The sequence below is a fragment of the Cyclopterus lumpus genome, chromosome 2 (genome assembly GCF_009769545.1).
Source record: "Cyclopterus lumpus isolate fCycLum1 chromosome 2, fCycLum1.pri, whole genome shotgun sequence".
Lineage (NCBI taxonomy): Eukaryota > Metazoa > Chordata > Actinopteri > Perciformes > Cyclopteridae > Cyclopterus > Cyclopterus lumpus.
In genome coordinates, this window is record NC_046967.1 from 10,089,591 (window position 1) to 10,116,154 (window position 26,564).

Sequence of the window (26,564 nt, forward strand, 5' to 3'; positions counted from 1 at the left end):
GGCGCAGGGGAGGGGTAGGAGAAGCTGGCACAGGCTCAGGGGGAGGGAAACTTAAGGTTCTGCCAATACCGGACATGTGCTCGCCGTTCCCTTAAAAAAAAAAAAAACACACACTAGTCGTGGCCTCTCGCCTTCCCACTTGTTGAAAGCAACGCTTTGGCTCTCCTTCTAACATTTACTGCCAACTGGGATCACATAAAGTCGCCACCATTTATTGGCTTCAGTGGCGTAGAAGGAATCCTTGAAGATGTTTCGCAAATGTCAGAAGTTATAGTGGCATGAATTCCTGGTCTATATGGAGTAAATGTCAAGGCTTGAGACAGTTGCGGTCTTCCCAAGAGTGTTACACGATTCTCCAGGGCTTCACGCTATGATGTTGACAGAGACGACAATTAACAAATGTCAAAAAAGAAATGCTTCCTTTATTTAGTTCTTTTTTTTTTTTTTTTACAGATTTGTACAATATTTGCATTTTACACCATGTACAAAATTAAAAGGACTTCGTGCTGTATTAAATTCAAATGCTCCGAGCCATATTGTGAAAGGTTTGATTACAAAGTCAGTGACTTGGAGTTCCATGTGCAACTCTGTACACAAACAAATCTATTTAAAAAGAGTGAAATGTCCAATGCTGCACTGAAAAATGAAGTTCCCTTAAAAAAAAATTTAAAAAAACACCCACCAGAAACCAGTTCAAAATGGCAAGAAAGCCGCTGGAGCCCGTCCTCTTTATAAAGACCTATTCCCATTGGAGCATGGGAAACTTATAGGCTAATCTCTTATATGGTCACACCATGTTACAGAGAAGTGGCTTGAGGATTGTGTAAATTCCTGTTGCCACAGAAAAGAAAAAAATAGACAAAACCGTTACGCTATAAATGACCAGAATAGGAGGAGTTTATGGATTTTTGTGTGTGGCTTACAACCGTTGCACTGAGGTATGAAGATGGTGTTCTGCATTCAAATGGTCTATTTCCTTTCTTTGATGCTTTCACCTGAATACGCTTTGTTTTGTTTGTTTCACAAACAGTAACAGAAATCTGGAGTACAAAATAAATCAGTACTTGCTGCAGTTGTATGACCATTGTCTGATGTAAAGCCTGACATGCATAAATGAAAACGAAATGCTTACACTAAGCATATATGCATAAGCCTAAATTGTAGTAGACAAAGTAACCTGGTTTAGTCCCTTCTTCTCAGAGCCCCTCTGAAACTCAACTTTCAGATCTGCTGTGAAACCTCCATACACTTTCTTCAACTTGCCAAGTAGCAAGCAGCTTTACCATTACAGCTGTAATATAATAACTCAAAACAAACTCATCCCAAAGGCAAAACACTTGTGTTGCAGCCAAGAAAACCTAAACTATCTTTAAATTCCTTGTGATATTCTCTGTATATGAAAACAAGATGCAGAGCATTGACTATGGCATTTCATTTATGGCAAATATATTCTGAAGTGCTGCGCAACAAGTGACTTTCCACCCCTCTACCGTGATGTCAAATTCTCACTCTGTCTGTGTGCAATTACTCTCGCCTTTGTACCTGTATTCCAGATCTGAAAAAGTAAACAAAACATGACTTGAAGTGGTCGATGAGTCATAAAAATAACGCCGCTTTCATTTCCAGAGTCCATTAGTACAGGTTGACAGCAGTGGAGTTTGCCAGTCGCTAGCCGGGCATTAGCAGAGCTTGGGCTTTGTCGACGGGTAACATGGACTTTGGGTGGCAAGGTCCCAGCTGTATAGGGGGAAACACACCCATGCGAGAGTTCAGACTTGGCTCCGCCCCTCCAAGGAGGCTGGAGGCTAGCCACGGTACATGACGTTGATGGTTCCCAATGGGGGCATGAGCGAAGACTGTTGAGGTGTTTCTAAGCCCGCACTGAAGAGGAGGGAGGGACGCAAGACAGCCAGGACAGAAGAAGGAGACAGGCAACCAGGTTCGAAGTGCATCTAGATCAGAATCACTTTCAGGATGTATGTGACCCATTGAAGCAAGGAGGGAGCCCCAGAGACACAATATTGAGGTCTGTGAGGAAGCCGATGGAGGATTTTGTAGGAGGTCCTGTCCGATTCCAGGTGCACCGGTCTGACGGCTCAGACTCTTGTTGGCCAGAATGCAACAGGGGAGGTGCGGGGCTGCAGAAGGAGCTTCTGCTTTCGGGTCAGAGGTCTGAAGGTCCGGGCTAATCTCAGCAGGAGGTGGGAGCAGGGACGGGCCGCTTCTGGAGAGACTGAGCTGGTGCAGCACAGCGCTGGTGGCAATAAGGCCAGCCACGCTGGTCAGATACACCAGGCCGAGCATACAGGAAACCTAAGAATAAAATACAATTAGATGATATTGTTGTTGCAATGTTTGTGTGGTCTCAAGTTATAAATGTAGAAAAAAATATATAAGACAAAATACAGCTGAAACATAACAAGCATATAAATATCCTCTTCGCTCCATTCAGCTAAAATCCCCTTCTTACCTTGATAAAATGCTGATAGATGGCTGTGAGGGCTTGACGCCACACCGATTGCTCCAGAAGCACACAGAGGTCAGTGTAGGTGAACCAGCCGCGTTTCATCCCCTGCCGCTCTGCAATGCTGGTGATACAGATCCCAGTGATACTTTTACCAATACTTTTTTTTTTTTTTTTTACACAGTTTATTCCAAGTTTTATACAGCCAACTACCAACCTGGTTTCCAGTTGACTCAGTATATCAAATAAGTCATTTGGCTCTGTGAAGAGGCTCCACTCCTAGAACATATAGGACACAATAGTTGAAACAAAGAACTTGATCCAAACATGCATGCACACATAAAATGCAAATGCACACACACTTACAATTGCACTTACAATTGCATTCAAGAAGTTCATCTCCAGGTTATTGACGGTTTTGACGTCCAACTTCCCAGCTGCTCCCCACTCATCGTTGAAAACCTCTTCCTCCTCTCCTTCATCATACAGATACTTGCTGGCAACCATCTAATTGAGAGAGCAGTGCATTTGCCATTGCAATACAATTAAGTCACTTTCTTAATTACAGAAAAAAGCAGAATAGGACACAACATGAAGATCAATCCATTCTGAAAATGAGCAACGACCAAGCCAGAAATACCAGTGACACATTTGGATAGACCTTTGAACCCAACACACATACCATGGAGATCAGGAAGAGGTCAGAGGAGGAGATCTTTTGAAGGTACTCAGGGTTTCTGTGTCGGAGCCTTTCTATGTAAACGAGAGCCAGCATCATGGCACACGGGGAGATGCAAGCCTCCCTGAAGCAAAACAATAGATTTGTTTTAGCTGTACGACTGGCAGTGCTACATTCAGTTTCTGAAAGAATGTAAAAATCCATACAGATGTACAAACCTGGAAACATGAGCGGCATACTTCTTCTGGAGCTTGCGTATGGGGCTTGGGGCGGACTTCTGGAATATCTCAACAGCGATATCTGGAATCACAGAAAGCAAAAAGACAAAAGTCAACTTGCGTATAATCACAATCCACCGAGCTAAGATTAGTTACATAGGGGGCACAACATTTAAGTGTTGCATTCAACACAAAGTCCTCATTCCTTTACATTGACTAATAGTAAGTCGGAAAGAAAAACTTGCACATCCAGTATTTCCTTTGAGGGTGCGTCGGGGGAGGAGCTTAATGTACAAACCTAGTTTAATAACTAATATTTAGCTCACCTGTAACAGGGCAAGAGAGGGCATCTAGAGTGCCGTCCATGTCCAGCCCATAATACAGTCGCTTTCTCACTCGTTCAGTCAACTTCTGGTGTCCAGGAAGAAACTGTGGAACAATAACACTGACGTTAGCATACGTTAGCTGAGTTAGTGTATTTGAACCGTAACGCGAGTTGTGGGGAACAAACGATAACGTTAGCTAGGTAAAATAATCTGAACTCAAACAAAGCAGTACCCTCCACTAATATGCATAACGTTATGTGAAAGCACGTGCATTAACCCTGTATGTAGAAGTTTACAGCAGCTGGTACGATACGTAACAGCGATAGCTAAGCTACCGCTGGGCCCGTGAACAGTAACGTCAGTTAGTTCCAGCGTCAGGAGCCAGCGGTGCTGAACAGGTTTTAACTGACACGTTGTTATCACTGGGATTAAAAGAGCTAATGGAAGATACTTGACCCTCGCTGAGTTGGGTCGCAGCTCGGTCCCCGCGGTTAGCATACCTGACATAAACATCAACTAGCTTAGCTTCGGTAGTGTGTCGACCTATCGGGATCGTAACGCAGTAACATACCGTAAACTCCTGGAAGTCTGAATACTGAAATGTCTTTTCATTAAATAAGGCGTCGAAATCCATCTCTACTGCATTGAACGTGAGCCCGCCACACGTTGAAAAGACGACTGTTCGGCCTGGCCCCGGCTGACGAGTAGCGCTCAGATAGCAACACGCCCTGACCTGACTCACTTCATCAGGGACACCTTAGCGCCATCTTCTGGAGACACTTAGCACCTACAGCATCTTCTTCTGCTTTGCGTCTCTGGCGGGTTGCACTACCAAGGTCTATACCGCCACCTGCTGCACCGGAATATATAGAACGGGATCTAGTTTGTACAAACAAAGTAACATAAAAAAAAAAAAAAAAAAAAAAAAATTATATTAAACAATAATACCCGAAATATGGTAGCTATTATTGAAACAAATGGACTCGTAGGTCAATAGAGACAAGAGTTATTGTTTCTCTTTTAGTTATTTCTTCAGCATTTTCTTCATTTAATTCCATAATGAGCTGAAGTGGTATCATGCAATGGAAGGTTGACTAGTTTATATCACACTCAGCTAGATGCGGTGTAAATTACTCTGAAAAGGTTCTGTTATTATGGTGTCTATTTCTCGAAAGCCTTTATTTTGTAAGTGCCTTTGTATGTATGAAAGAGAAAATGTTGTGATTAATGTCCACATGTATAACATATGAATATCATCTAATTAATGTGTACACTCGTAAGAGCTAATTTCTGTTTCATTTGTTCCATAGCTCTTACAGTGATTTCTGGAAATTACTGGAAAAGGAGAAACTCTTAAATTTATGTTCGTCATTAAGACTCATGGTTGAACATGAATAAAAGCAATTCTGGAAACATCAGTAGGCTTCATTATTGTCCGGCTGGGGTCCGCTACATGTGGGAAGGTAAACATTCATGCTGATGGAGATATTGGACAATATGTGGGAATATCACATCAGATTACATATCTATTTGTTTTTAAGGACATTTCAAAATAAATGAAAATAAAAAATGTACACACACAATAAAAGGATTAACAACTATTTTTTACCCATTTTCTTTTTTTATTCTTTTTCTTTTGCTCATAACAGTAATAATGCATAATCATGGTACAGCAGCTTGCCTCAATGTAATTACAGCCACCATTTTAAGGTGAGACATTACAGGCATTACATAGTTTTTCATGCACTGATACATTTTTGGGATTTTAGGGTATTTTGTCTTCTTTCACGAATTGAAAGAAAACGTTCAAAGTACACATTTAGGTGTTTATTTTACTACTTTGTCTATTTGCGTCAGTTGATTTCTCATAAATTCATCAAAACTAACTAATAACTAATTTGCAAATTTAAACATAGAATTGAAGAAAACTTGTAATACAACAAATTATTGTCTTATTGTAAGTAATCAGTTGGGGATATCCATAGGGATATATTTTAGTTAACCATATTCACCTGGAGAGTATCCCCTTAACTGAAAAGCTTATTGTTTTGTAACTTAAATTGATGAACAATCAACATTTTAATGTTCACAATCACATCAGTATTTTCCTTCGAGTGCTGACACTTCTTTTTACTTCATTTCAATAAAACACAGATATTCTGTTTTCAGCAGGTAGCATTCAGGCTGTTCACATTTAAGGTAGCTAACAGTACATTACAGAAGGAATTATATATATTCATAAAGAACCCACAGTACCAAGAAGTATAGTGCATATGGTAAATAAAACCCTCTAAACCCTTCTTCATATAATGTTCTTCATTGCACTCTTCACTTCTATTATTTCACCAAAGATTATGTTCCATTTCAGGCTCCATCTTAAGTCAGGAATCACCTGAAAAGACAAAACTGTGATTAGTCAAGATTAGTAGTTTGTCTCTGATGAAGGTTAAAATATAAAGATTGCTGTAACATTTCCTGCTCCTGAGAGGAGGAGCTCTTTTGATTTGAATGAACAAGAATAGATAATCCATCAGTGTGATGATTTTAACGTTTCTCAACCAAATATCTTCCCGGCTTTAACAAGTAATAGATAAATAAATAAAGAATTACATTTAAACGTACCGTGATCAAAAGGGGAGCTGTCTTCACCTAATTATTCCAGACCATGGTGATGAGGGCTTGGCCTCCCTCTGCATATCCAGGCTTGGAAGATCTGCGTTTCCTGAGACCAGTGGCACCGCATACCTGTAAAACAGAGAGGATTGTTAGGTTTTTGTGAAAATGTAGATTTAGTCATATAAATAAATATTATAATTACAATTCTGTATTTCCTCCACCCCTGCTTACCGGAGCGCAGGATGGGCTCTTGGGGCACAGCACCAGTTTGCAGTGCAGGTAGATTTCAGAATTTGCCCCACTACTTTCATCTGCGAAATGAAACATGCGGAAAGAGACGGAGTTGGACAGTCCCAGTCCGTTTCCCTCCATCTCCACCGTCTGGTCAGCGGGGTTCGGGCATCTGCTCAGAATCAGGACAACAGACATGGTGAGTTCCTCGGCAGTGGATTCTTTCAGCCACCGGCAAAGTCTCAGAGTATTTTCTCACCTGTCAATAACCAGGTAGTATGACAGACTACTATTAGGGGACGACTGGTTGGTTGTCCAGCAGGAGTCGGTCACCACGGCGACCGTGTTGTCGTCCAGCCCCTGCATCTTCATCTCCAGCCAGATCCTCTGGTTCAGCTGGATGTCAGTGTCATTCTCGACATGGTGATTGAAGCCGGCGTCGGTGTAGGCGGTCATCATCACAGTGTAATTCAAAACTTCAGTTTCAATGTGCTGAAACACAAAGCTGGGGAGCACACACACACACACACACACTTCAGCTGTCTTAAACTTGAACTTGAACTACACACAAGCTGCACATTACAAAGCAGTTGAAGCTCCGCCGGCCTCCACACACCTGTCTTTGATCCTAAAAGACGCACTCTGGATCTCTGGCTGTATGACAGCGCAGGAGAAGTCGATCTCCACCTGTTTCTGGCGGGTGATGGTTTCATTCAAGGAGCTGTTCCCCATCGTGATCTTGTTCTTGTAGATGACATGGCTGTCGTTTTTCTGCATTGTGACAGGTTTAGAATCATAAATCACATGCGTATTTCTATAAATAAAGAAAACTAATCACTCAAGTGACAAAAGAAGTAATTTCGAGCGAGACGTGTCATGACTTTTCCATAAGACGACAGGTGATAAACACAAACTGCATGCTTTTTTTTTATTGTTCTGAGCTGAAAACTGAAGGAAAGCACCCACGATGACCTCCGTCCCACAGGCGTCCCCTTCGAGGAGGAATGTCAACATGTGGGTCTGGTTGTCCGAGTGACCTTTGCAGTCCGGGTCGTTGAGGTGTAAGGTTGAGGAGTCGAGGCCCTTATCCCACAGAAGACATTCAGCCAGTGTTACTTTGATAGAGCTCTGCATGCAGACTGTCGGCTCGCCTGAACACCCAAAGGCACAAAGAAGTAAAACACATCATTATGGAGGCAGAAATACGCCCAGTATTTAATAAAAGAAAATCAGACAGCTGTGTCAACTCCACATCTTGAGGTGGATCAGCAGGTGGGTGTGCCTTTCTATATGTCAAATATGTCACATATAATTGCAGACAAATTAAAGTGGAAACCAAATACAACATTCTGACTTTCATCCCACAGTTGTTGCATTGTACCTAAAGTGTCTGTTGAATGGTACTTGGAGGCAAAGGCGGCCCGACAGGAGCAGCCGGCTTCACCGAGCTTCTCGACACAGAACTCATGATCACTGCAGTAGTGGTCCAGACAGGAGGCCTGACGGGTAGCAGCTACAGACAGACACACAGACAGATGAGTTTCACTTCCAAACCACTTTCAGTCAACGAACTGCAATGACTTTAGTATTTGAATCTCTTCTTTGTGTCTTTTGCGTCAACAGTTCTCGTCCCATTTCATCAAATTAAATCAAATTAAATCAAATTAAAACAAACGACGATCTTACAGCAGCTGGCATTTGACCTCCAGTCCCCCAGTGTGACGTTAACTTTCAGGAAACAGGCCTTGGCGTAAGCCTCCATATACTGGCAGGCGACATTGTCCACTGCCCGATTGTCCGCCGTGTATTTGCACGTGGTGCTTTTGCATGCGGTTATGTAGGGCTCTGGGTCAATGATGTGGCAAGCAGTGAAGGGGGCCTGAGACATTAGACCACAGCTGTTCCAGCGATGCAGAGAGGAGGAATGAGAGCAAATGATCAGTTTATAACAGTATTGTGTGTGTTCAGCCTCCAGAATCATCCCTGTTGGATTAAAGGGTGTTTAGTGTATGTTTTGATGGGTCCGTTCTTACTATTCATTTGAGACGCTGCAGTCGACCGTGCTGTCGACGTCTTTGCTTTGTGGATTATCGCAGCTAGGCGTAGACAAACAGCACAGCACATTCAGTTTGAAACCTTTACAACATTAATAATCAGGTGACATCAGTCAGGGGTTCACGTTGTGACTAAGTCGTACCCAGTGGGAGACAATGGTGAGTATAACGACTCGCTCACGGTGGTGGTGGATTCACTTTCAGACAAGGGGTTGCCACACAGGCCGGATCGTGCTACATTTTCTCCTGATCGGTGAGAGAATTAACAACAAATCAGTGAACTTTCAACCCAATGAGAACAGCTGTCAGTCTTGAATTCCAAACCCTATTTTCTTAGCATGTAGTTTTCTGTACCTGTCACATGTGCGGTGTCCCCATCAAAATGGACTATCGTTTTGGTTGCAGGTGTCTTCAGAGTAACTCCGGTCTGGTCCTTGGAGAGCTCCACGCCCTGAAGCTGCTGAGGCGTGGAGGTGAGCGTCTGTATTTGGCTGTTAATCTACAACAATGATAGAAACCCGGGCTTAAACATCTCAAATGTACAGCTACGTGTGCTTTGCATGTGCAATTGTTTCCACTTGGATTGTACTTTTAGTGATGTTCAGATATCCTTATTCTTTCCCCTTCATTGATATTTCTTGAGGGTTACTTAATTGAAAAGAATGTAGGATAGGAATATATACACATTATGCTTCTCCCTTTTCAGTCATATTGTATACTAGATTAAATATAGGCTTCACTTATTGTATTGTGTAAGATGAATCAATAAAACACGACTACTAAATAGCTGCACTCTTTCCTACTTTGTATTGAAACTAATGCAAAACAATAACCATCCATTCATCTATCTATGGATGATAATATAAACATGTCTAATTGGTAACATGAATTAACAATAAAAAGTAAATATGAATGAGTGGAATTTTAAATCACAATATACTGATAACTTTGTAGACCACCCTTTGTGAAGAGTATAACAATATGTTTTCACAATTACTGAATCAATTCAGAAAAACCTTTCTCACCTTCTTTATCCGTTTATACGATCAGTGAATGATCAAACAAAGACAAACTTATTTGAATTAACAACCCTACAAATACATTGGATTGTAGCAGCTTACCCGAACTATGCCACCTTGTTCCAAATATATTACTGTTTGTTGTATATTTATCTGCAGGTAATTCAAAAATAGCACATCTTCAAGAAGTCGCTCCTCGAAAACCGCATAGATCTTGACTTCTGAATTGTTCATCACTTCGTAAGCACACCGATCAGGGATAGAGTGGACTTCGTTGAAGAAATCGATGACAGTGGAGCCAGTCACAGTGCACACGGAAGGTGGTCGAACACACTCTTTATTTCTGAAAGCAAAATCAAAGACAGAAAGGTGCTTGATCACGTGAAGACACACATTTCAGAAGATTCTACATTTATGAGTCAGTTTACTCCTAATGGGGAGTACCACTGCTGCTTTGATTCTGACCTTTGAGGACTTGCACATGTTTAAGTGTGGACAATAAGTGAAAAGGACTGTCTGCAGCTCATAGATGTAATATAATCAAAGCATATTGGGATGCCAAGCAGAAGTGTGCAGTGCTATTGTCACAAAGGCAAATGTCGTGACTATAACAAATAATCATATATATCTATGCAAATAAACAATATAGTCTATGGATCAAAAGAAAAGGTAATCAATTGGTTATCAATCAATTGGTTCCTGCTTTCTTGAAAACTTAATTCCAAATATAAAGAAAACATATTTACGTGTTGTTTCCCATGCAAACCTCCAGAACTGGACATCCACGGAAAACCATGCTATCGTGGGCATCACAGGACAAGACAGTGCAGTTTTCTGGGTTCCTTATCTGTGCGACCTCTGAAATAATGACACCTGGAAGCGGATGGGAGGTTTATGAAATTAGTTTTGTATTAAAATGTCACCAACCAGTGTGCAAAATTCCAGAGAAGAAAATGACACAAATTTCTTTTTATACATCACAACTTTATTTTGGAGATCCAGACAGAGTCCCGGCTCCTTCTTTGGTAACCACTGGATTCTCCTACCTCCTGATCTGCATCCGGTCAGGTCCTCGTAAACGATGCCCTCCGCTTCACTCTTGGTATACGACCATGAACCCATAGTCCTGTTTCCGATCTTTGTCTCCATGTTCTTGAGAAGGATTAGACAACAATCAAGGTTAATACTGAACTACTGGGTGAACAGTGTAGGACTTGGATCCCCCTTTTTATATCTAGAAATATATATTTTCCTACAATTTTCTGAGGTTACACTATGTTTACATGATGACCCTCTTTTTACAATTGTTAATGTCATATATATATATATATATATATATATATATATATATATATATATATATATATATATATATATATATACTGATTAGTGCTGTTTTTATTAAATGTACCTTTTGGTTCCCTGAAATATGTGTCACTGCATTATTGTTGTATGACTGCATTGTATAGTATCCAAAAGTTTCTGTTTCAAATGTAATTCCTAAATTCCTGTTCATCTCCCAGGATGCATCATTTTGTAACTCTCAACATTTGTTTGACATCCGTCAGTCTGAAAGTCGGACTCTGAGATCTCAGCCTTAGTAACAGACTCAGGCTCATACTTACAAGCGTAGCCGGAGAATAGTCGCTCAATGTTTGAACTACGAAAGCTGCTTCTGAGCCAAATTTGTAGAGATCAAAGAAAATCTGAAAGCATAAACAAATGAGATGTAGAAAATATTAGGAAATTGCTTCAAAAATATTTTTGATTTGATGTTCCTTTTAATTTTCAACATTTCATTTTGGACAAAAGGCTGGACAGCCAACCAATCTAAAGACATGGCACTGATGATGACTCACGTATTGCTTGTCGTCATCCTGTAATGTGAAATAATTAGAGCATTCTGATGCCTGCGTGATGCTTGGTAGAGCGGTATGAAGTGCGGATGGAGATTCTGTTTTGATGTTCACGGTTTCTGGAAACACGCTGTTTGCACCACCATGATCAGCCAACAAAAGACACTCTTTGACTTTCAGATCGGTATTATCGAAACAAAGTGAAAAAGAGGAATCTGGATGGAAGGTCACCTACAAAAATAGAGAGACACCATTTATGAACTCACAATATTATGACTTTTCAAGGCACTTTGACTCAAAAACAGTTTAATTTCATCTAAAAAAGAAAGAAAATAAAAACTACATAGATTTAGTCTTTGGGTCTTATTCATAATTTCTTGATAATTTCTCAGAAGTTTCCTTGAAAGAATGATGTAATTTGATATCGATCACTATTTCCCACTGAAGTTTTTTTTTATTATGTTCATTTAAATATATTAACATTAAACATAAATACCAACCAAAAACCAAAATTAGACTTGTCAGACAATAATAAAGTACAGAAAAACAAAACAACAAAAACACAACAACAACAACAACAAAAAACAAACCCATAAAAACAAAAACAGCAGACAAACAAACCAAACAGAAATAAAAAACAAAACAAAACAACAACAAAAAATACACTCACCCCGACACCCCTTTATTATCTTGTATCTTTTTGTAAATGTGCATACTCACATACTCTGCAGTTATTCCTGCATTTTCTTGATAACATTTACAGTACTACCTTCCAAAAAGGCAACACATTGGAGCACTCCCACAAAGTGTGTAGAAAAGTGCCCATTTCTGTGTATGATATCGATCACTATTGAGCATAGACACAATGTTCTGGGACAGATGTTTTAGTTTGATTAGTTATAGTTTTGTTGTGAACAGATTTCACGGGGAACTAATTCACTTTTCTTAATTAAACACATTTTGGCAATGAGGGGAAATCTTTGCAATGCTGTAAATGAAATCAGGCACAAAATGCTACAATAATATTTCTATATGAAAATGTCAATTATTTATAATTAATAATTTAAGTATTTCAATTTTCTGCAACTTTTTAATTTTACCGGGAGATTCCCATAGAGATGTCAAATCTAATTTTTGAGGGAGTCCTGGCCATAAAATAATCTGTTACATAAAATAAAGTGTTTCTGTAGCTCATACCAAGATGAGGATGTAAAACATTTAAAAGCACTTTCAACAATGACGGTGTGGGTTTACAGAATGACGTTTATAACTTGTCCAAATGACTGACAGTAAAATATAATATTCTTCAAAGAGAAGATGTAAAGGTAAGGCTTTTCTCAAACATGGTTTAACTTTACTCACTTCTGCTTCTGTGTATTCCTTCCCATAAAAGAAGATGGGACAACTGCTGATATCGAACTTGTCTCCAGACTCAAGAGTCACAGACAGATAAAGCTCAACCTGGCTGGCAGCAACTACAGCGGGAATTTCAAGGAAAAAGAAATATCATACTTCAATCTATCAAGACTAACTTTAAATACACCGAGAGCGGGCTTTAATATAGGGGTATTATTTCATCCATAAATGTCACCGTCTTACAATTAAACCCCTCATGAAAATGCAGAGGAATCAACTGAATCTATGAAACTAAATTGCCCAAAACTTGACTTACAGAAATGAAGAAGAGTATCCATTGCCATTTATACAGATTTCATGTATAAGCACATGTTTTAATAATGCGTCATTCAAGTAATGTCTTACTTTTAAACCCACGCAAAATAACACTGAAATGAATGCAACGCAGATTTAAATTGTTACATTTTAGCCAGATCAAATATTCGGCGAGACATTAAATGCCTTTAAAATAAAAGGTCCCATAGTAAATGAAAATATTTCAATGGCTGCTTACCTGCCAGCACGAAGAGCAGCGCACCCGTCTTCATGATGGAACCCCCTGGCAGTAAAGAAAACCAGTTCACATCGTGAGTAATAAAACATGTTGTTGAATCCTCAATAACACTACATTCCATACCATACTAATACATACAATACAGTAGAAGGAATAGCATTTGTGGTTTCATTTATATGTACTCAATACTTTTCTTGCATGCTGCTGTTGGGTTATTAAAAGGTTCCCAAAGGTTCAAATGCAATGCTGATTCCCTGAAGTTTGAGCTAATTCATTACATTTTGGATTCTGCATCTGCGTGTTTTTAACCTAGAAGAGGTTGAAACTGAAAGGGGGTTAATGTTATAAGGAACTTTGGTTTCATCATAGAATTTAAGATGAATAAATTATCAAATTGAGAGAGAGTTGAAGCTAAATAAACAAGAACAACATGAAACCACTGTAATAATAAGTTTAAGAGAAGACAGCCTCTACGAGTAGGTTATTAAACCTGATCTAATAGTGAGGGAGTCTTTATTCCACCACCAATAAACATTTGGTGCAGAGTTTAAAAGATCAGGAATAAGAGGTGGAGGGCTTTGAAAGTAACCAGTATAATCCGACCTTGAAATATTTTCCAATTATTTTAATAAAATGCAGTTTTATTTCTCCGTTCTAAGTCTCTGCATACACAAAATGGGTTTTGAATTTCCCCGCCTATATACGGAGATACCAGCATGATTTTAAAGACCTGTAGTACATACGCATCGTCTACGTGCAGCTTGTCTTACTTACTGGAGGTTGGCTGGAGCAGCAGGGTGATGAAGTTTTGCAGGTGGAGGTCGAGATGGAACTCTGGGATGTTTCAGCTGTCGGGCGGATGTGTGTGCTGCGTGTCTCTCTTGATCTCTTTTTATGCAGGTGGTTCTCGTCCACACCCCTGAAGTATGTCTTAAACATTCTCAAAGAGGACATTCTTTTCATATCTGCAGTAGATGTTCACCACAACATGCTTGTTTAATTGGGCCGCTGGTGTTGTTTCTACCGTGTGAGTGTGTGTGTGTGTGTGTGTGTGTGTGTGTGTGTGTGTGTGTGTGTGTCATCATGGCAAAATGTGCTCCTGGCGAAATCAGTGAACAACCACAAAAGGTTCTGAGTTCTTTGCCAAGTGTCAATCTGGCCGTGGATAGATTCTGTCACGCGAAAGCGTTGACAAGAAGATGCAGTCACGAAACTATAATGAATACATGATCCCTCAAATCTTTTCTCCCATTACTTTGAGTATTTAATTTGAGTAGTTCAATTTTATACTGATACTAAACAACATTTTAGAGGCCAATTGTTTCCCCTTTTTTCTGTTTTTATAAGATGCCAGATACTTTTGCAGACTTACATTACCCATCAGAATATAGTCAAAAAACAAATGATGCTGTTATATTATATATCAACAACAATAGGACAAGCCCCAATGTTATCAGCTGCAACATTAAAATAAGGAATATATATCAATGCACCAATATGTATAATTTAATTATATAACATATTATTCCTAGAAGGGCCCTTTTGCAGAATGACTATATTTACTGTTGGTACTTTTTGTAGCCTCACTTTTAATACAGACACGAGAGAGATGTCAAACTTCTCATCAAATGTCAGCAAGAAATGTACATGCTGCACTTTTCTTTACAGGAAAACCAAAAGACACCATAGATGAGAAGAAAAAGAAAAAGAAACTAGTCCTGTGTTCAAAATGTAAATGTCGCATCACGATGAAGCGTTTTTTCATTTTGATGACATGAACAAGAATCCTTTGAGTTCTGAAATGTACGACTGAAACATCGTTCAGTGAATCAGGAAAAGATGTGTTGTCCATGTTGGAAAAGAAAAACAGACACTCACTGGGCACTTTCATAACTTAGTTAGATGTTTACCCAGTTTTTAAGGAACCATTTTGTACCAAATGATTCAGCACATCTCAACCCTTTAAACAAAATATGCACAACCAGTTTATCTTCAATCTGTTTTCGTTGGCCTCTTAACAAACAAACACACGCACACACACCCACGGACACACACGGACAGTCACAGTTCAGCCACTCCCTTCACCTGTTCACTCACATGCCTCTGATCAATGTTTTTGGATTCTTTACCTGTGACCATTTTTAAATGACTTTAAAAACCTTTTCCAACTCCACTTCAGCTTGTATTTTCATAAATTCCTGCTTTATACAGCACTTTTATTTGCCGTCTCAGAGAAAAACTTTAGGAGACACAGATAGAAAAAAAACATATTACAATTCAATACTTTTCCTTCATGGCCAAAACACAAAAGTGCATTCGGTCTGCTGGCACCATGCTGAATATGCTTCATTACTTGTTTTGACTTCACAGACCAGAGCACACGGAAAAAAACTGCTCGTTTTCAGAAGTAAAATTCAAAACTGATCATTAAAATGAAACAATGGAAAATCCCTATACAAAACATCAAATGATTACAAATTAATATTCAGAAATTGTGCATATGATTGTATAAACTATATATATTTGGCGTTATTCGCTTGATGGTACATCTTTTTCATGGCAGAATATCTGCCAACAACAGGCAGACGTGGATTGTACCACGTTATATGGAAATCAGCCAGTCGAATGCTTTTTAAAAATACACAAACATTTACTTTTTGTGTATTTAAGAAACCTCATCAACATTTAGGATAATGTTGACCTCCATTTTTTAATGGAGATTCCGTTCATGGATTACGCAACACGATATATCCGGAGGCAGTGCCGTTGCGCAACATTTCTGCAAAGGAGTGTCACGCAGGCGCTGTTTCAGGTCATCTCCCGAGTTGGAAACCCGAAAGAGATTCTGACTGAGCAGGGCACCCAGTTCATGTCAAGAACACTGAGAGAACTTAACGGGGTACTGGGCATTAAGTCTATTCGGACCAGTGTGTACCACCCACAGACCGACGGTCTGGTGGAGCATCTGAATAAGACTTTGAAGTCCATGATCCGTAAATGTATTAATGAAGATGAACGTAATTGGGATAAATGGCTTAATTCTCTGTTGTTTGCAGTGGGGGAGGTCCCCCAGGCCTCCACAGGAATTTGGGGGATTTGCAGTGGGGGATGTCGACTATGAGGTGGTGCATTCTGACAGGTGCGGGGCTAAACAGATCTACCACCCCAACCTCCTAAAAGTATGTAGGGAGGCGGAGTCTGTTTCTCTGGTTTCCGTGGTATCTGAGAGGGAGGAGTTGGGGCTTGAGGGGCCAACATCAACCAATCTGGCCTCGCGCCTTTGTGAAGACCATCTCTCAGGGACCCAGAGAACAGACATTGCCCAGTTGCAAGAGCCGTTTACTGACGTGTTGTCTCTCCTGCCAGGACCCACAAACCTCATAGACCACAATAATGAGACTCCTCCGGGCACGACGGTGCGGTCTCGACCCTAAAGGTTACCTCAACACAAAAGAAAAGTGGTTCAGAGGAGATTAGATGCTATGCTGGAGATGGGTGTAATAGAAGAGTCCAACAGTGTCTGGTGTAGCCCCATTATTCTTGTTGTCAAGAAGGTCTATACCAGGGGTGCCCAATACGTCGATCCCAAAAGGTAGTGTGGGTAGATCGCATCACGCATGCAAAAAAAATAAAAATAAAAATATATTTGTTTTAAGGTATTGACCTTCAATGTAAAGTGCCTTGAGATAATGTCTGTTATGATTTGGCAGCAGTCATTTTTCTCACAGCTGACCACAAAAGCGAAGGCAGCCACCGGAGCGTCGTTCCGGGTGAGTCACTTCATAGTTAAGCACAATAAGTCCTTCCAAGAATTATTGCTACACACTGACGTGAGATGGCTTAGTCGAGGGAAATTCCTGCAGAGATTTCGAGAGCTCTGTCTGGAGGTCACAGAGTTTTTCCGTGTTGCTTAACATGCAGAATACAGCCAACTAAATGACGATCAGTGGCTGCTAGACTTGGCATTTTTAACCGATCTGACCAACATGTTGAATGATCTTAATGTAGAGCTGCAAGGAAAAGACAAAACCGTGGTTGATATGATCAGCTCAGTTAATGCTTTCAAATGGAAAATGCAACATCTGTCCTCAAAGCTGCAGCGCCATGATTTGGTAAACTTCCAGAACCTCGCATCAGAGCTGGAGACGCAAGGCAAGGCGTGTGTGCAACTTGATAGTGCACGCTACATACAGGGTTGCCAGGTCTGTGTGACAAAACCAGCCCAATGGCCAATCAAAACCAGCCCAAAAACCAGCCCAATATCAGAACTCAAAATATGCCCGTGCCAAACCATATACACTGCTTTTAAAGTCCAACAGCATTGCTATCATTGCCAAATGTATTGTAATATCTACAAAGTAACACCAAATGTTTAGTATGCCAGCATTAAAAGCAGTTTTCCCTAAACAGTTATTTCACCTAGGTCCTAAAATGGCCTTGTGGACAATTCTGGAACTTACTCACAGAGGAAAAGTACCCCGACATGAGGAAATGTGCTACCTCCTTGACTGCATTATTCGGCTCCACTTATGCGAGTCAGCCTTTTCCCACATGAAGATTATTAAGTCCAAATACCGTTCCACCTTGACGATCATTTGGAAGTGTGCTTGAGGCTGGCTAACAGCAGCTACTGTCCGGACTATGCATCCCTGGCTGACTCCAATCAGTGCAAATCATCAGAATAATATAGGTACCCTACTGTAAATCTGTTGAAATGTAAGCTAAATGTGCTGTGGCTTCTGCTATGTGCTCAGGACCACGGATAGCTCTGCTGGTGTATGGGTACCTGTGCTGATGCTCCCTATTGACATCAGGACAGCAGAAAGTCTCTACACCTTCCGTCGCAAACTAAAAACACATCTTTTTCGACTATACCTTGAATAGGGAAGGTAGAGCCGTAGTAGCACTCTAGTAGCACTTAAATGTCTCTTACTGATAGCACTTTGTAGTTTAACTTTATTGAAGAAATTGTACTTGCTTGATTCTTGTTGTTCTGAGTTTGGACTCATGGTTTACTTATTGTAAGTCGCTTTGGATAAAAGCGTCAGCTAAATGACATGTAATGTAATGTCATTTGGTTGGTAGATCATGTTGAGCTGGTCATTTCAAAAGTAGCTCACAAGCCTATAAAGTGTGGGCACCCCTGGTCTATACGGTTCTGCGTGGACTATCGCAGGGTGAATGATGTGTCACGTTTCGATGGTTACCCAATGCCCCGGGTCGATGAGCTCCGGGACCGACTGGGCACTGCACGTTTCTTTAGTGGATTTAACCCAGGGCTACTGTCAGATTCCTCTGTCGCCAGGGTGCAGGGACACAACGGCCTTCTCCACTCAGTTTGGTTTGTACCAATTTACCACGCTTCCCTTTGGGTTGTTCGGGGCCCGAGCCACCTTCCAACGCCTCATGGACCGGGTGCTGCGTCCGCACGCTGCATATGCTGCCGCCTACTTGGATGATGTAAGAATTAAACGTCAGGTCATAAATCTCCCTCCACCAAACAGAAAGATAACAATATAGTTTGCCCCGCCCTAGCAACAGGAAAATATGAAGATGTATTGTCCATGTTGACGACCACTGGGCACTTTCATAACTTAGTTATCACATCCAGTAGCAACAGGGACTGGAAGATGTTTATGCATTTGCTGAGGGAAGATTTTGTAGCAAATGATTCAGTACATCTCAACCCTTTAAACAAAATATGTACAACCAGTTTGCCTTCTGTGACAAACAAACACACCTACACACACACACACACGGATGACCTGAAAACACCTGTGAGATGCTGTTCAGAGCCTTTAACACAGGTATTTAGGAATTACTTTTCAAACTACTTTTGAACATCAGTACTTTAAATACATATATTTCTTTATTATAAGTTATAATATTCCTTCTCTCCAGGTTCCTCGAATCACTTTGCGACCTCCAGAAACCGGTTCTTTTCTCATGTTCCTTAGGTTCTACCAGGCCAATACATTTGTTCTGGGACTGTATTTAGTCCAAAAGCTTGGACCCGCTGTGGGCTCTGTAGGAATGCCTTTTAAAAAAGATCTTTTACCCTCCAATAAACCGCCCCGTGTTGTTCCCTCCCAGGTTGCAGTGTCAGTGGAGTTGGAGGGGACCTACACCCGAGGCATGATGGTGCTGCACTACATGGGTCTGCTCCAGAAGAAACACAAGGTGTTTGTGATGAAGCAAGTCGACTTGGAGAAGTTCAAGCAGATGTTCATGAACTCACTGAAGTAGAAAAGTTATACTGTCACATGCCGAGGGCCTGACGGCCCTTCAATAAAAATGAATAAAGCAGAACAAAGCAGTATTTTGTTCTTGTTTCCTTTTTTTTAAACATGTCTGAAGCATCTGTCTGTTTGGATTCGCTATGGAAACGCATAAAGTTCCCGCCGGGTCGTAATAACAAATTACCTTCAGATGCAAAAAAAGGAAATTCCCTCTCTGTCTATATTTGCTAAAATAAGGGTGGGATTTTGCAGAGCATTAAAAAAAGAAAAAAGAGGAAATCTAATAGTTTCCGTCAGGCTTGAAGTGGAAGTGGAAAGAAGAGGAGGAGACTAAACTCTCAGCAGATCATGTTACATCCCTTAAACTTGATTTTTCTCCCTGCTTGCCAACCTCCCTGCCCGGCCCAGACGCACGTCATGTGGTGTCGTGTTCTTTTTGAGCGTTACATAACCTCCCCACCTTTGTTTTTTCTTTGCTCGATAAGAAGAAGAAGAAAGAAAAGAAGTGCAGCAGAGACGTCTCACTCCAGAGCTGACTTTAGAAAAGGATCACACTGGTAGCGGACACTGTTCATACTGGTAAGTTAATCTCTTTGCCCTCAATGGTTTATTACCCTATTTATTAAGTAATTAATGAAGAGGGTGAAGATTGTTTTTACCAGCAATGTGCACAGCTGCAGGGAGGTTAACAGTGTGTCTGTAGCTCAAAGGTTGCAGCTGTGTGGGCGTGTCTACGGGTTAACTTGTTATGGCGCTCACACGGTGTACATACATACATACAGGTATATCCACTACGAAATCAATGCCGAGGACAACCACCACGTCCTCCTTGTCCTCCTTCCTTTAAGATAAGATGAAGAAGCTGATCCTCGACGTGGACACAGGGGTGGATGATGCCCAGGCCATCATGATGGCCCTCGCAGACCCCAACGTGGAGGTCCTGGGGATCACCTGCAGCCACGGCAACACCAAGCTGGACAACGCCTGCAAGAACACACTGCGTGTCCTAAAAGCCTGCAACAGGCTGGATGTAAGAATGTGCCGCGTCACAGAGCCATATATGATTGTGAAGATTGTTTTTCTTCCACATGTTTAAAAAAAACAAAAAACAAAAAACGTCACCCTCGTCTAGATCCCGGTGTACCGCGGCTGCTCGGAGCCGGTGCTAGGCCGCAAACGCCACGCTGGAGATTTCCACGGGAAGGACGGGCTGGGCGACGCCCCAGATCCAGACGCTCCGGGCCTGGAGCTGCTGCAGAAGAGGAGAGCTGCACAGGCCATAATTAAGATCGCCAACGAAAACCCCGGAGAGGTGGGGAGATGGAGGCCGATGGGACTGTTGTGTCAATGCACATACTGTATATATTGTGTGTTATTTATGAACTGATCAACCCTTTTTTAAACTAGTTTTACTCAAGGGGAGCCACAACAGGGGAATAGGGTGAACACAAAATTATGAATCTTATTTACTTGTATTTATTATATTCAAAGTTTTCTGGTGAATTTAGGAGAAATCAGACACAAATAGACAAAGTAGGAACATCTCAATATGTATTTTGGAAGTTTCTTTTTTAGCAGTCTGAAAGAAGACATGTACTGGAGGCAAAATAGCCTTAATGACAAATATTCATACATCTTTTATTAAAGAGGGCACAGTCCTCCCCTCCCTCTTAGAACATTGAACCCAAATATAGATTTGTTGTTGTAAATTCTGATATAAAACATTCTTATTCACATAATGGGATCCATAAACAGGAAGGTGGTGAAATAATGCACCGATCACGCTACAGCAGCTGGTACATGACACACGTTTTCCCCTCCCTTGCGCTGCGTGCAGGTGACTCTCGTGGCCACGGCGCCCCTCACCAACCTGGCCGTCGCTGCACAACTGAACCCGTCCTTCTCCAAGAACCTGAAGGCGCTCTACATCATGGGGGGGAACACTGAATGTAGGTCATCTGCTGCCACGTCTATATTCGATCGGCTGTAGCTTTTATTTTCTTCTCTTCTGGGCGCTTACGGTGCTGAGAATAATGACTGTGTGTGTGTGTGTGTGTGTGTGTGTAGCCAGGGGTAACACCACCGTGTGTGGAGAGTTCAACTTCGTGGCTGACCCCGAGGCGGCCTACATCGTGCTGGACCGCTACACCTGCCCCACCTACATCGCCACCTGGGAGTTCAGCTGCAGGAACAGCCTGCCGTGGGTCTGTAGTTACCACAGCGAGCCTCAGAGTTGATTGACAGGGTTCTGGAAGCAAAAAGACGGACGTGCTTGACTTGACTTGTTCTGTCTCCCTCTAGTCTTTCTGCGACGCTTGGCTGGCCCAGGACACAGAGAAGGCCCGCTTCATGGAGAAGATCTCCCTCCACACCAGAACGGTGCGGACGGCGTTGTTTTTCCGTTTAGAAAAAAAAACGCACCGAAAGAACAAAATGTCACTTTTGTGTTGTGTCGCCACCGCAGATGGTCCAGACCGATCGATACCAAAAGGAGCTGGTGTCCGGACCTGGGTTCAACACCTGTGACACCTACGCTATGGCCGCAGCCATCGATGACACTTTGGTGACGGAGAGCGAAGAGGTTCAAGCACCCCCCACCCCTCGCCAGGCACCCACAGGTTCAGTCAAGTTTCTGTAGAAACAAAAGACGTCTTCTTGTCTTCCTCCTCCAGGTGGCAGTGACAGTGGAGTTGGAGGGGACCCACACCCGAGGCATGATGGTCCTGGACTACATGGACCTGCTCAAGAAGAAGCACAAGGTCTTCATCATGAAGAGCATCGACCTGGAGAAGTTCAAACAACTGTTGATGAACGCACTGAAATAGCTGTGATGTCGGCTACTTCTTCCTCAACAGGAGCACAAACACATTTAAAGGAGCGGATGACTCGTTTATTATGTTATTGTGATGGAAAACTTGGCATGTTGGTCGTCTCTAATATTTTCACTTAGTTGACGACGGTCTCTCACACGGTCTCATATCAAGGATGTTTTTTTTATTATCCATTATTGATGGTATAATTGGCTTTTTTGATTAGTTTGTGCAGCTTTTTTAACTCAAGAATGGAAAGACGTTGATTTATATTGTGGCTGTGAATTCCTCTGGAAATCATCAACTGCTTATAAGCTATATATGAATGTACCTACTATGTAATTTACTGGTTCTTGCATAAAATAAATAAGATGATACTTACTGCGTTTACAGTCTCTGAACTATTTTCTTATAATTAAGAAAATACAATGGAATGGAAAATGTATATAATAAATATAAACGACAAAGGATCACAACATAAATCTAATGACATCGAATAAGATAATGGCTTTTAAAAAGCTATTTTTAAGCTATGAGGCTGCACAGCAACATGAACCAAAGACATCAACGTCTTTTTTGAGGCATTCCTTCCACCAGAAAGTAAAACGGAGTCCAATAAATAATAATAAAACCTTTTATTGAAAGTGCTTTGGAATGTACACTTTAAGAAAAAACAGAAAGGGGAAAAAAAATAAAGTGTCCATCCCTCGTTCCTCCACTTTCCTTTCATCTCTTCAATAAACAGGATTATTGTTCTGTCTTTTCTTTAATGAAACTCAAAAAGAAACAAAGCAAGTGTGTCCTCTTCAGAAACAATCCTCTGTGTATATATATTACAACTAGCCAGAATATTTACAAAATCATACAAAAAAGGAACAACGGTAAAAAGCTGCATCTCCCGTTTCTGCAACTACGGTCCAAACACGTCACCGTTCACCGACTTCGGAGCTCAACATGAGAGCCAAACAGAAAATCAGTCATTTGAGAGTCAACAGTCAACCAGCTCGGTCAAACAACCCAGCGTCACAGCTCACGGAGAGTCCTTCCCGGCCGGATGTTAACTAACAGAAGCTGGAAATTGATTCTTGACACCTAGATGCGAGTTGGAAGCAGATGTTTTTGGAGTCGGCCTGGAGCCCACTAGTGTCCAATTTCAGAGGCGAGCTGGTCCTACTGGACTCTGTACTTGTAAAACCAGCAGAGGCCCTGAGTGAAGTTCCAGCCCAGAGATACGGAGAGGACGTAAATGAGTCCGAGCAAGGCGAATGGGTAGAGCAGCACCACGGTGTTCTTCAGGAAGGGGAGAGCTGTGTGGAAAACACGAGACATCAGCTGACGCTTTGAGCCGGCATGACAGATCTATAAAGTCACGTTGAAATACACACTACATTCCTACTCCTTAATAGGCGACTGCTGCTTTAATCCTAGATGGAAATAAACACCAATAAAATGTCTTCGCCCTCCCAGACCGACCATCCACATGAACTATCCCTCTTTCTTTAACGTCCTCCTCCAACTTCCTGCTTCAGCAGGAAATACACCACAACTCCGTAATGTCAATGATGCGAGGCAGCAAATTACAGGCACACTGAACTGATCATCAATTAATCTGCCGATTACTTTTGTTCATGAATGGATTAATTGTTCGGTCTATGAATAACTTCCTAAAACCAAATTGAGGTCTTCAAATAGGCAGTTCTGTCCAATCAACAGTGTAAATACTCTCAACGGAGAAGCTGCAACTGTTTGGTAATTTTGCTTGAAAAAAAGTCTGAAGCCAAACAGAACAAAACACAACCAGAAGTCATCAGTCCAACCCGATCTGAACCGTCCATTCTGTGCAATATTGGTACTTTTTCGTGGACATTAAATACAATCTATATTTGAATATGAATGGGACTTACCGTTGTACCCCAAGAACGTGATGTAGAGATAATAACTAATGGCAATCAGCCACATAGTGTTCCCAAAAAAGTATCCCACGAACCAGTCTGAGTTTATTATCACAACATCTGAAACACACAAAACAAAACTGTAAGAGTGGTGACAACGGAAGGAGGCAACATTAATTCATGCTCACACATTTCTCGTACTAAGCTGGGTTAATTTTCCGGATGAAATTACACAAGTCAGGGTTTGTGTCTTTAAATTTGATTACCTATTACATCTTTATAAATATTATAAGGTGTTAACTGTTGAGCAAAATCAAACAAAAATAAGTAGAATAGTGGCTGTGAGACTTTTTAATCTTCATTTAAAAACATAAAATACTAATTTAACTGTATATTAAAGACCATTTCATGCTTTGGATTGGATTAATGTAATTTAAGACACACTGAAATAACTCACAACAAGCCTCGAGCTACTCACGGTTGATGAAGAAGAGCTGCAGGAAATGCAGGATGACGAGAAGCGGGTAGAAGGCATTGAGGTGAACATCAAATGCGTAGCCCCACTCCACATCAAAGTTTCTGCTGGGTTGTTTCAACAGGTACTTGTTACTGATGACCCTGAAAAAGACAGAATAAATAATATTTCAGATGCAGTCAGGGGTCTATCTTAGAGTTAAATTACTAGGCAAACCCACTACTCACCACATGAGGGTTGATATGAAAAGACCAACTCCTATACAGTCAACAATGACCACCCACAGCAGCAGCTTCAGAGTCTCCATGGCGCCCATGTCCAGCACCAGACCAAAGCCTATTGTTGACACTGCAGAGGAAGAGAGGGAGCGTTCAGTCATCATGGCACAGTGACAACATCCGGATCCACTTCCCCCGATTGCAGACTCACCACATAGCCAGATGCCGAGCAGGACCAGGAACGCCGGGTCGTCCCTGGCCCACTGGTCTTTGGTCTGCTTCCTGTAGTGGAAGTTGCGGTAGACTCTCTGCGGTGACGTGAACAAGTAAAGCATTTGCCACACGGCAAAGTCAAAGTCCATCTGTTTGAAATGGAGCAGCCGTCGCAGGTACTTGTAGCGCTTGAAGCCTGCCGTGTGACGGGCAGTGTCGCTAGAACCGAGGGCGCCGTTGCTGTTTGGTGAGGTGGTCGGCAACATGCTGCTGAGTATCGCACGAAAAAAAGAGGGAGGTAAGTGGGGGAAGAAGGGAAGGTGACGGAAAAGGAGAAGAAAGACGGGCTGAAATGCTGCACACATCCTGAGGAGGTTCATCGCTCTAATCTTAAACGAAATGCAGATAAACCAATAGAACTAAACTGATAGTATGCAACATTTTGTGGTTAAAATACTAAATGTTATAACCTGATGCATCACTCTCAAATCGAGTCTCATGTAAAGCTTCCAGTCTACAGCTGAACTGTAATTTCTTCATTAAAGACAGCAAGGTAACATTACATTTGAAAGATGTACATGCATTTTTTTAAAGCATATACAATGTTATGTCTGGTGTATTAGGGCTCTATACTGGAGATTTAGGATTAAGGGTTAATAGGAAAAAGGGCAGCTTCAATAACGCCACTATATGAGGTACTTTACTAAATTAACAATAAACACAGAGTACAGATAATACCATATTGCAGGTTTAAAAATATAATCTTGAATACCACATTTCTATAATATATCATTTACATGTGTTGAATACATCATAGTACATGCCATCACTGAACAAACTGCTTAAAAAAAATAATAATGACAACAGAGAAACAGAGGGTGCTAGTGCAAACCTATGCTACATTACAAGTTACATTACAAATTATACTTATTTCCTATCCTTAATAAACTAAATACACTGTTTATTTACTGCGCAGTATCTTGTGTACCCCAACGAGCACTGACACATTACTGTTGACGCTGTGTTTGCTAGCAGACACTGTTAGCTTGTTGCTAACTAGTTTACTAAGATGGGAAGGCCTAGTCACTTTTATTTTAAAAATACTTGGTAAACGCAGCGGTAACTATGTAGCATTATATAAACACTTAATCATATTCACCTGTGTTTGCTGTACTCCTTAGTAGGAGGAAGCCCCAACTCTTGCTCTTTTATGTAGCTGTTTGTAGACGCTTCCTGAACTGTCGCGAAAATGAACACGTAGATATTTCCGGTATCAGCCGGTGCACCATGGGAAATGTAGTCAAAATGAGAATATCTGCTTCAGTACAAAATAAATTATAAAAAA

General features: G+C 41.2%; 4 protein-coding genes across 6 annotated transcripts; 1 reads left to right on the forward strand and 3 right to left on the reverse strand.

The window, feature by feature from the left end:
* Positions 1-394: 394 nt before the first annotated feature.
* On the reverse strand, positions 395-4,544 carry cnppd1 (cyclin Pas1/PHO80 domain containing 1). The gene is made up of 8 exons (XM_034551471.1): positions 4,259-4,544; positions 3,688-3,790; positions 3,362-3,443; positions 3,147-3,267; positions 2,843-2,971; positions 2,682-2,743; positions 2,471-2,588; positions 395-2,313 (listed from the first exon to the last, which is right to left on the reverse strand). The coding sequence occupies exons 1-8, from the start codon at positions 4,319-4,321 to the stop codon at positions 1,669-1,671; spliced, it is 1,323 nt and encodes a 440-aa protein (XP_034407362.1). The 5' UTR covers positions 4,322-4,544; the 3' UTR covers positions 395-1,668.
* Positions 4,545-5,300: 756 nt separating this feature from the next.
* LOC117743614 (alpha-tectorin-like) lies at positions 5,301-14,347 on the reverse strand. The gene is made up of 19 exons (XM_034551245.1): positions 14,147-14,347; positions 13,373-13,417; positions 12,826-12,938; positions 11,467-11,694; positions 11,233-11,313; positions 10,654-10,759; positions 10,354-10,480; positions 9,710-9,950; positions 8,943-9,087; positions 8,732-8,834; positions 8,568-8,630; positions 8,221-8,432; positions 7,916-8,047; positions 7,501-7,685; positions 7,151-7,305; positions 6,794-7,039; positions 6,535-6,706; positions 6,310-6,432; positions 5,301-6,079 (listed from the first exon to the last, which is right to left on the reverse strand). The coding sequence occupies exons 2-18, from the start codon at positions 13,404-13,406 to the stop codon at positions 6,337-6,339; spliced, it is 2,439 nt and encodes an 812-aa protein (XP_034407136.1). The 5' UTR covers positions 13,407-13,417; positions 14,147-14,347; the 3' UTR covers positions 5,301-6,079; positions 6,310-6,336.
* Positions 14,348-19,981: 5,634 nt separating this feature from the next.
* On the forward strand, positions 19,982-22,809 carry LOC117743756 (inosine-uridine preferring nucleoside hydrolase-like). Of its 2 annotated transcripts, none has more exons than XM_034551593.1 (8): positions 19,982-20,190; positions 20,394-20,641; positions 20,744-20,923; positions 21,449-21,560; positions 21,679-21,815; positions 21,913-21,990; positions 22,076-22,192; positions 22,284-22,809. In XM_034551593.1, the coding sequence occupies exons 2-8, from the start codon at positions 20,465-20,467 to the stop codon at positions 22,434-22,436; spliced, it is 954 nt and encodes a 317-aa protein (XP_034407484.1). In that variant the 5' UTR covers positions 19,982-20,190; positions 20,394-20,464; the 3' UTR covers positions 22,437-22,809. The 2 variants fall into 2 exon arrangements, with proteins under 2 accessions (XP_034407484.1, XP_034407474.1); XM_034551583.1 differs by having other exon boundaries at positions 19,983-20,190; positions 20,460-20,641.
* A 228-nt stretch (positions 22,810-23,037) lies between these two features.
* Positions 23,038-26,482, reverse strand: unc50 (unc-50 homolog (C. elegans)). 2 transcript variants are annotated; one of them, XM_034551615.1, is made up of 6 exons: positions 26,379-26,482; positions 25,218-25,486; positions 25,016-25,136; positions 24,792-24,931; positions 24,326-24,433; positions 23,038-23,728 (listed from the first exon to the last, which is right to left on the reverse strand). In XM_034551615.1, exons 2-6 carry the CDS (start codon positions 25,483-25,485, stop codon positions 23,592-23,594), a joined length of 774 nt encoding a protein of 257 aa, XP_034407506.1. In that variant the 5' UTR covers position 25,486; positions 26,379-26,482; the 3' UTR covers positions 23,038-23,591. The 2 variants fall into 2 exon arrangements, with proteins under 2 accessions (XP_034407506.1, XP_034407498.1); XM_034551607.1 differs by having other exon boundaries at positions 25,218-25,489; positions 26,379-26,477.
* Positions 26,483-26,564: the final 82 nt, after the last annotated feature.

Coding starts and splice junctions, on each gene's coding strand:
- LOC117743756 (XM_034551593.1), top strand. CDS start 20,465: ATGAAGAAGCTGATCCTCGACGTGGACACAGGGGTGGATGATGCCCAG. Junction 20,642..20,743: donor AAGCCTGCAACAGGCTGGAT/GTAAGAATGTGC, acceptor ACCCTCGTCTAG/ATCCCGGTGTACCGCGGCTG. Junction 20,924..21,448: donor CCAACGAAAACCCCGGAGAG/GTGGGGAGATGG, acceptor CGCTGCGTGCAG/GTGACTCTCGTGGCCACGGC.
- unc50 (XM_034551615.1), bottom strand. CDS start 25,485: ATGTTGCCGACCACCTCACCAAACAGCAACGGCGCCCTCGGTTCTAGC. Junction 25,137..25,217: donor GCTCGGCATCTGGCTATGTG/GTGAGTCTGCAA, acceptor CTTCCTCTGCAG/TGTCAACAATAGGCTTTGGT. Junction 24,434..24,791: donor GCAGCTCTTCTTCATCAACC/GTGAGTAGCTCG, acceptor TGTGTGTTTCAG/ATGTTGTGATAATAAACTCA.
- LOC117743614 (XM_034551245.1), bottom strand. CDS start 13,406: ATGAAGACGGGTGCGCTGCTCTTCGTGCTGGCAG. Junction 10,760..11,232: donor ACTATTCTCCGGCTACGCTT/GTAAGTATGAGC, acceptor ATCCTTCTCAAG/AACATGGAGACAAAGATCGG. Junction 9,088..9,709: donor AACAAGGTGGCATAGTTCGG/GTAAGCTGCTAC, acceptor TCATTGTTGTAG/ATTAACAGCCAAATACAGAC.
- cnppd1 (XM_034551471.1), bottom strand. CDS start 4,321: ATGGATTTCGACGCCTTATTTAATGAAAAGACATTTCAGTATTCAGAC. Junction 2,972..3,146: donor ACCTCTTCCTGATCTCCATG/GTATGTGTGTTG, acceptor TCTCTCAATTAG/ATGGTTGCCAGCAAGTATCT. Junction 2,314..2,470: donor TCTATCAGCATTTTATCAAG/GTAAGAAGGGGA, acceptor TTTTATTCTTAG/GTTTCCTGTATGCTCGGCCT.